Source organism: Hesperophylax consimilis, chromosome 1, assembly GCF_061612785.1.
Source record: "Hesperophylax consimilis isolate HC1 chromosome 1, BYU_Hcon_1.0, whole genome shotgun sequence".
In the NCBI taxonomy this organism is placed as follows: Eukaryota; Metazoa; Arthropoda; class Insecta; order Trichoptera; family Limnephilidae; genus Hesperophylax; species Hesperophylax consimilis.
In genome coordinates, this window is record NC_142836.1 from 34,402,387 (window position 1) to 34,411,812 (window position 9,426).

The 9,426-nt window shown below is 33.9% G+C and overlaps 1 protein-coding gene across 1 annotated transcript in view; it reads left to right on the forward strand.

The window, feature by feature from the left end:
* The window catches only part of LOC149426718 (very long chain fatty acid elongase 7-like), a 31,897-nt gene extending 23,329 nt beyond the window's left edge, over positions 1 to 8,568 (forward strand). The window contains exons 3-6 of the mRNA XM_089638063.1: positions 600 to 790; positions 2,776 to 2,862; positions 4,558 to 4,857; positions 6,118 to 8,568. Of these exons, the coding sequence (XP_089494189.1) occupies positions 600 to 790; positions 2,776 to 2,862; positions 4,558 to 4,857; positions 6,118 to 6,471 (932 nt within the window). The 3' untranslated portion in view covers positions 6,472 to 8,568. The remainder of the gene's footprint in view (positions 1 to 599; positions 791 to 2,775; positions 2,863 to 4,557; positions 4,858 to 6,117) is intronic.
* The last annotated feature ends 858 nt before the right edge of the window (positions 8,569 to 9,426 follow it).

A 9,426-nucleotide genomic window follows, 5' to 3' on the forward strand; every position in this document is an offset into this window, starting at 1 on the left:
ATAAAGTTTTAAATAAAATAAACACTTTGTATTTAACCACGAATATTTATTATTTTACACATCGACCGGTTTCGCTTTAACCAAGCTTCATCAGGATATAATAATAACTCAATTTAGTTATTATTATATCCTGATGAAGCTTGGTTAAAGCAAAATCGGTCGATGTGTAAAATTAAACTCAATTTAGTTATTATTATATCCTGATGAAGCTTGGTTAAAGTGAAACCGGTCGATGTGTAAAATGAAACTCAATTTAGTTATTATTATATCCTGATGAAGCTTGGTTAAAGCGAAACCGGTCGATGTGTAAAATAATAAATATTCGTGGTTAAATACAAAGTGTTTATTTTATTTTTAAAAATATAATTTCTAACCACAAATTAATTGCCTCTTATGAAAAAATTATAAAGTTTTAATATCCATGGATATTTGATTGGAAACATTCGACATTCTGATATTTTCTTTCTTTTTAGTTTTTATTCAAGATATAAGTGAAGGAGCATAATTATTAAAGAATTTTGCATTATTAGTATCTTGTCGATGACTGATAAATTTGCAATAATATTTGCTATAATTAACTGATTATTTCATTATTCCAGATCCAGAGGTTGACAAATGGGTCCTGATGGAGAGTCCTGGTAACATCCTGATGATCCTGGTGGTGTACCTGGTTTTCGTGTTGAAACTAGGCCCCGCGTTCATGAAGAACCGTGAACCCATGAGCCTCCGAAAATCCATGGTCATTTACAACGGAATACAAGTCCTCTTCTCAGTTATGCTCGTTTGGATGGTAAGTTCTAAATCTGGCAAACAATTCATTTTCGAAGGTCGTCCTTTGCTTCGATAAGACAACTAAATCTATTACTATCAAAACTCTACGTTTCGTGTCTCGTGTGCTAATTCCATACTGTAAACATCTTGTAAGTAACACAATTTTAACATATCCTTCTTCATTGACTTGCTTTAATTTTCACGGTTAATACTCCTAGGAGGTTTGTTGTTAAACTATTGGTAGGTGTATTGAAACCATGTTTTTCGCCTTCCTCCTTATCGAGCCAGTGTTTCGAAAAGCCATGCAGTGCTCATCATGGGTGCAGATACCTAACAGATGTATGCAAGTACACCTCTTGACAATTAATACCCCAAAGTCTAACAATATTATGCATGATTCAAATAATGCCTAACAAAAATGTAATTTAACATTTCATCAGATGTGTACAAAAATCCTACAACGTGATTGGTCGACGATTCAAAAAGATCTCAAAACCTGCTTGCACTAAACTAATAAAAAAATTGTTACAACAAAAAATAACATATAAATAAATAACTCAGAATATATTTGCGAAATTTTTTTTTTATTTTATCTGAAAGATACCAAAAAAAGAATACTTTGTTAAAGTTATTTATTTAGCACTAGCTGTACCCCGCATTACTGTGGCTCTGTCTGTGTGTGCATATAGAGAAACAAACAACGCCGTTTAAAAATAAAAATAAACATTTTTTACCTGTCACAGATGACATATATAAAAACACAGGCGTATTTGATTGCAGAGTTGTGTCAAAATTTCAAAGCAATCAGTATAGAACTTTCGGGGATGTAAGATATTCAACAAACGAACATTTACATTTTTATTTAGTCTATCTATGAAGTTAAAGGGAAATATGTAACAAAATACTACAGCACTATTATATCCTATTTGCTCAATTCTAGTTCCGTGCAAGTGCAAAAGCCGCAGTATTATCGATGAAATAATAATTATCATTACTCTCTGACATGCAAGGGGTTGTAGGGGGGAGGCAGCAAAGCGCACAAGCACAAGCACAAGTACACCTATCTAGTAAATACATATCTACTTTTAAAAAAAAATCTGAATGCCAGTAAAACTAAACGCAAGCAAAACACGAACGCCTGTTCGCCGCAACCGCGATAGATGTAGTAATATTATAATCAGGGACAATATTTGAGTTTATTGAAGCGATGTTTTTTAATTGTTTAACAAGAAAGAAAATAATGAGCTTAAATACATTAAATAAATGTTTACGTACATTTTAAGTGTTATAAAGGTGGTGTAGCCTGGCGGAAATTTCTTCTAACCAACCTGCTTTGGTGGGGACATGTTATTTTAGCGAGAAAAAAATACTTTTTACATGCTCTCGTGACGAAATGCTGAAATAGGAAAAGGAAATAAATCTGAGTCAGTGGAGATGGATTTTGAAACTGTTTGAAACAGAAAGTACCTCATTAATTTTGCTTTGAAGGTGCTAATTGAAAAAGCTTCCAGAGTTAAAAGTATCAGGGGCGGCCCATTTAATGTTGGCAAATATTGAACTTACGTCCCGAGTTTTACCTACTTTAGTTCTTGCTTTACCAATAAATTTCTGGATATACGAAACCAACCTCTCTTGCAATTTCATGTTGCCATATTTTAAACATTTCACATCTTTTTTTAAATTTCACTCCATGTATTTGGGGCGATAAAGTGATTATTTACCTTGTAATCTCCGGTTCCTGCCTATTTTCATTTAATCTATTTCAAACAGAACACTAAATTTCACTTTTTTCTGTTGTCCTAATGTGTGGAAAGCATGGTAGAGAAAAAGGAGATAAATTGAGTTAAGCGGAAGCTAATTATCAAACTGCCAACAGATCACTCGTGATGAGTCATTACACCCTGTTTATGGTGTCGATTATTCCCATTAAATTATTTTGGTAAGCAAGTTTTAACAAGTCCATAAATTGATCTTAATCGAGCCATTGTTTCCTTTGACTTACAGTCGTTACGTGTTGATCTTCCTTTCAACGCTCTCTTCAGTTCAGCGTGTCATCAAAGGACTTCGCAGACACCGAGGAACAAAGCTTTGGTAAGTTAAAAATGATAATCCATTCTAAATCTGGAAACCTTACAAGATTTAAACAGATTTTACTCTCACATTATTTATTTTTTTATAATACGTAAGAAAACATAGCGTTGGTTATTTTTTGTGTTTGTGCATTTAGTACTGTTACGATACACTGTTTTTAATGGTTTTTCCCCGATATTTTAATATTTTTATCATATTTTGTTATTCAGACGTATATCCTGTATGCATACCCCTCCGGAGACATTTAGTTATATTTAATATAATTAGATATATCGTTTTTCCCCAGACTGCATTTTCTTCTTCGGAGAAATGTCATTATTGTTTTCAAAAGTATTTGTATGAAGGATTTACACTCAGACGCCTGCAGATATAAGTATATCGACCTTTGTTTTACGGCCGTTTATCCTCTCTGCAAACTTATTTTACCGATAGGGACATACAGAAGAAATAATCCTTTAGGGGATCAACTGGCAGAGGGATAAACTGCCCCGGGGGTCAACTATACGGGGGATCAATTGTCCGGGGATTAACTGTCGGCGGGCCAACTGTCGGGGGGATTTGTATAATTTTTATGGTGAATTTTTGAATTTTTTATTATGACTCACTGGTCCTGGACAAGACTCTTAAAGCTATTAAAAATATGTAGATATAAAATATAATTAGTTATTAAGATATTAAAAATGTGTATAGCACGATTGGAATTATCGGAACTTTTTATAAGTTTTCAAAGTACACGAATGCCGAAACTTATGAGAATAGTATCAATTGCACCACTTTTCATCGGTTTTTAAAACAGGATAAAAACATCAACCAACATTTTTTTTAAATATTTGACAGCTGAAAACGAAACAAAAAAGATGGCGTCTTTAATCTCTGTTCCGGCCGCCTGCAAAGTAGACCCATTGTGTACACGACATATGCGTGGCATTATTTACAGCATTAGGCAATTATAAACAAATTTCATCAGATTCTCAGCTTAGTACAGGTGTATTTTTTCATGCTTAATAGGACTAAGAAAAAAAATTAACTACCATGCAACGCTTTTTCTGCCGAGCAGTGCAAAAAGGATGTAGCGCCAGACAAGCTTTCGTGATTAGGTACATCTCTTACTCATTCATTTTAATAAAGAATAATGAAATAATGACAATAATATCACTTTAGTTTTTCAGCTTAGTTAATTAGTTAAATATATTAGACAATCTCGGTACCATCCAATTGGGATTTTCCTTAAGTGATAGCGCGGTTCACTCATTTTAGTCAGTCCCTCGGGAGGAATGTTCAATCCTCAGTCAAATCATTTTTTTTTAGCTTTCAAAAGTCATTTTAAATGTTCAAGGTAGTTAATAGCCAGTCTCTGGGGAAAAAAGTTCAATCCTCATCAAACTAAAATAATATTTATAAAAAAAATAGACACATCTATTAATAAAGATAGTTGATGTATGTGGTGACCGGATAAATTATCACAATGATAATTCATCACATCTTTAAAAAGTTATATAAATTCATAAAAAGTGATGAAACAAAAACTTTATTAACTGGGTTAAGTAGGTTAGGTTAGGTTAGGTTATTTTTTTTTTCATCGTTTCTAATGACTTTACATCACTTTTTAAAAGTATGTTGAATTGTCACTGTGTTGAGTCATCATGGAGCCGATGTATGTATGCTTGATTTTTTAATTTTCTATTTTACTTATAGCTTGTGAACGGAGCATGGTGGTACTTCTTCGCCAAGCTGACCGAGCTTCTGGACACGGTGTTCTTCGTGCTGCGCAAGCGCAACCGGCAGATCACGTTCCTGCACGTGTACCATCACTCAGCCACCATGTGCTTCTCGTGGTGCTTCCTCAAGTACGCGCCCGGCGAGCAGGGTGCCATCATCGGCCTGCTCAACTCCCTGGTGCACGTCATCATGTACACCTACTACATGATCTCCGCCATGGGCCCCGCCTACCAGAAGTACCTCTGGTGGAAGAAATACATGACCGTCATCCAACTGGTAAGTTTTACTAAACTTTATTTGTGTTAAATCACCCAACCTAAACAAAAAGGGAATAATAAACTGAAAAGCACGCTGCAAGAAAATAGTATAGATACATTTTTCCAATATCCATACCATGGACATCCAAATTTATAGATTACGAAAACAGACCAAGTTAGCGGTCTCCCTTTCTATGATTAGTCAATAAATAAATCTGACAGTATACAAGCAAATCGTTTTGCAATTTCACTATTTAGACTTCAAAAATAAAATCTGCTTTCGAATCACTAGAACTCTTTACAATGTTGAAAAAATTATTGGCTGCGTTAAAAACCTTACTAACAAATCCAAAATCGGGTAAACAAAAGTTCTGCCTTGTTTCCAAAATTAAATAATTTTAACACTATGCAGACACCTTTAAAAATGTGCTATTATTTGCCTACCTCACTTACTTTTAGCTTCGCCATGCTAAGGCGGTTCGATTAAAAACAAACATTCAGATCCTGCGCAGAAAAGTCCCACAGGGGTTTTATTATTTCTAATGTATATGATATGTAAATTTTATTTTTATCAAGAGTTTTAAATATATTACAACATTTATATTTGATATTCTGAAGACATTAACTTTAAACGACTTGAAGAAGCTATTGAAGCAGTGAAGGTCATATCGTTGAGAGTATGTCAAGATATCTTGTTTTCTCACTAATTCAAATTAGATCGTTGTCAGGAGAGATTAAATTTAGCAAAAATAAACCCCTGCTCATTGGCAGAACCAACAGGAAACAGATGGAACCTAAGTACAATCGACAAGGAAGGAGAAATATGAGGGAGGGTTCTGTCCAAGCTGTACGCCAGAAGGCTAAACAAGATGCTGGGAATATTATAAGAATTTTAAGTGCAAAAAGCATCAAATAACGAGACTTTCAGCACCACACTCCTTCATGATCTGATTTTTTATTTTGAAATCCTCAGACAATATTTTTTAAGGATGGGTTGTTTCGGAGAATTTGAACAATTCATCAAATTTCAACGTTCATTTCCAAGTTCTGTGAAAGATTTTTTCAAGTTATGTTTTTATTTCAGTTTTGTCAAACAACTAGCCTACAATGATATAATAACAGAACTTGAATAGGACTTTCACAGAACCCGAAAATGAACGTTGAAATTTGATGAATTGTTCAAATTCTCCGAAACAACCCGTCCTAATAATCGGGTGACATGGCTGGATACCCCTCGCAAGTTTCTCTGAAAGTGACATGTTTGATTATTTTTCCTCAGGCCCAGTTCTGCATGATGATTGCCTACCTGTCCCTCCTGGTGCTGTCTAACTGCGGCTACCCTCGCTCCGTATCCTACTTCTTCATCGGAAACGCTGGCGTTTTCCTTTACCTCTTCAGTGACTTCTACAGGAAAGCTTATAACAAGGGCGGCAGACCACCTATCACCAACGGAATCTCAAACGGATCCATTAAGACATTGTCCAATGGACACGCCAACCTCAATGGAAATGGTATTACTCCAAGCAAATTGGCTAATGGTTTTGTGGACGACTCCGAAGCATATTTACAAATAACGAGAGACGTGGCGCTTCTGAACAGTGGTGAAAAACTTATAAAAATGAAGAACCTTTGATTTGTGTTATTATTGTTGGAGACATTTTACCAGGCGGCGGCGTGCAGAGTCCAGCACTCGCGTGCCTAATTATACACCGAGTTGTAGTTATGTAAAATAATCTTATAAGATAGGTGAGGGATAATTGTGCCAAGTATTATCCCGTTGCAGCGTATATCAAATATATTAAATATGACAAAAGGTGGGATCAAAATAGGCAACAATCTACAAGTGGTTTGTCACAGAAAGGCCTACATCTGTAAGTATAATTGCTTTTGTGCACATATCATACTAAGTAATTACTTTTAGATTTAACATTGTATTTGATATTTTATGAAGCGCTCGGCAGTTGTAGAGGGGTGTTAAGTATTTACTAATTGAAGTAATGACAATACGAGTAAGAAGAGAATTTTGCAAAAATGATTGTATGCTTTGCATGTTTGTGTGTGTGATATTTTTTTGATATTAAGTATCTTAATTTTTTTAATATTTTGATTGTGATAATCAAAATACTCAAGAACTTTTAAAAAATGTAGCATTCTGAACAAATGTTGGAAACAAGGGTAAGCTATGAACTCGTATCATTATGGACTAAAAATAAGTGCTCAATTAGCATCAATTATGGTATATATGTACCTTGAAGCCGGTTGTCTGCTTTTGTGCCCAGGCGCACAAATAGGATTACACGAAAGTAGGCAGCTATGCTTTCGCTTAAAAAGTAAATAATAAAATGGAATGTTTCAAAGGTTATTGAACCAGGCAAGCTAGAAATCATGTTGACCAAGCGACCAAAAGACTGGACAGTGTATATATGTATTTACAACTAAACTATAGTAAAATGCGGAATAGTATTTTCTTCAGTGCTGAAAAACGTTACTTATTTGCAATAAGGGTTAAACAAGTACATAGAACAGTCAATGCTAACATAGTAATACTTATCTTTATTGAATTAATGTGCATTATTTGACTGCTAGTAAAGCCTCATTCCAATAAGGAATCATTGAAAGCGATTTTTCTTCTTGATTGTATATGGAATTTGAAAACAGTGTGCATGCAGGAGTCATAATTCATAACCAAGCGATTAGCGACCCAGTGAACGTGGAAATAGCCCCCGGCAAGGGGCTACTCCTACGACAAAAAAACACTTAGCGTCGAACTTACACACCCTTGTGAATGAGGCTGTACTATCGTTTAATACCACCGGCTCTTAGGATAAATCCGTGGCTCTCGAGTAAAATGGTATATCTCGAATTTTTGCTCAAATGAAGTTAAGTATACTGATCGAATGAATTTTTTTATCTTCTTATGAGTAAAGGCGAATATCGGTATAACTTTCTATAAGTAGAATGTGGGTATGTAAAAATAAAATTCATTATGATACTGTTATTAAGTTTGAGTGAAAGGATAGAAAGGTGATTGATTTCTTAAGGTTCTTTCGAAGTATATTAGTCATAGGAACGTTTTTCTCAAAAAATATTAGTCTTAGTTTTTTGTTTCCCGAAGAATTTACTTTTACTGACGTTTACCCATTTACTCCATAGCCACGGAAATAATAACGATATACAACAAAATACAAAGTAAGCAGAATGACCAAACCGCAAACCGCAAACAATGAAGGTGTTATATTCTTAAATCACACCATTTAAAATCTGTTCTTGTTTATGGTTGTGTACTAATCTTTTGTTAACTAATCAACAAGTGGATATTTTCTCAGGAAGATGAATCATAGTATTTTTGTTATTATATTAAGCAGTGATGGTGCGTTCATTAAAATAGAGAAGGAAATTTTATTTTTAATGCAGGCAGCCAGTAGAAAAAATGCCGATCAATGTTTGTGGGAAATGTTACTGTTTGTAATTAGTATTTATTACGTTGATAGATGTGGTGATATGTACAAAATGTAAAAGAAAATAAATATACATGTTGTGTTCCTTGTAAGTTTTTTTTTATAAATTTACATCCAGCCCATTTTTCTTATAGATTTCTCCAATCAATTGAGGTAGTTTTCCATCTCTTTATTTTCTCTTTATTCCACTGTATTCAATGTTTTTTATTGGCCCTACACACGATCCAACTTGGAGAACCCTATGTATTGGATCGCCAACCAAATTATTATTATTCCGACGGCCCGACAAAGGAAACAATAATAATTTGGTCGGCGGTTTTACCTACACACGACCCGGTATTTTGGTTCTGCAAATCAGATCGTGGGTAGGGCTAGTACTAACTTCCATAATAACACGCGCGCCCAAAATAGTTACCTGATGAAAAAAAATTTGAAGACTTCGGATTAATAAATGGATTATCAAAATATGAACATAGACTCCATAGTTAAGAACAAATGAGTAAATTTATTGAAAAAAAATAACATTCTAGTAAAACAACAATCAGGGTTTAGAAAAAAATACTCTCGTAAAACAGCAATAAATTATGTGATTAATTAATGGAAAACAGGTATGGATCAGAAGAAAAGCACAATAGTAGTGTTCTTGGATTTTAGACGTGCTTTTGAAACGATAGACAGAGAAAAACTAATGAAATTGAAGGACATATGAATTCATGGCAATGAACCGCAGTGGTTTATTGATTACCTAAAAAATAGAAAACAAATAACCTCTGATGATGTCTCTGAAGAACGAGAAGTAAATCTTGGAGTTTCTCAGGGATCTGTTTTAGGACCACTCTTTTTTATTATATATATATATATATATATATATATATATATATATATATATATATAAGTAAATCCATGGTGTTACCCTAATTAAACTATTACCCTAATTAAGAAATTATTACCCTAAACATAGACAGTCACAATATTGAAGAAGTATAAGAAATTAAATACTTGGCAATTATAATAGATACAAAATTAAAACTTAACCTGTATTACTGCACAAGAGTAATTTTTTGTGAATAAAACAGAACTTTAAAGAATGGAAATAATTCCGAACAGAGACATGAGATCTATTGATGTGC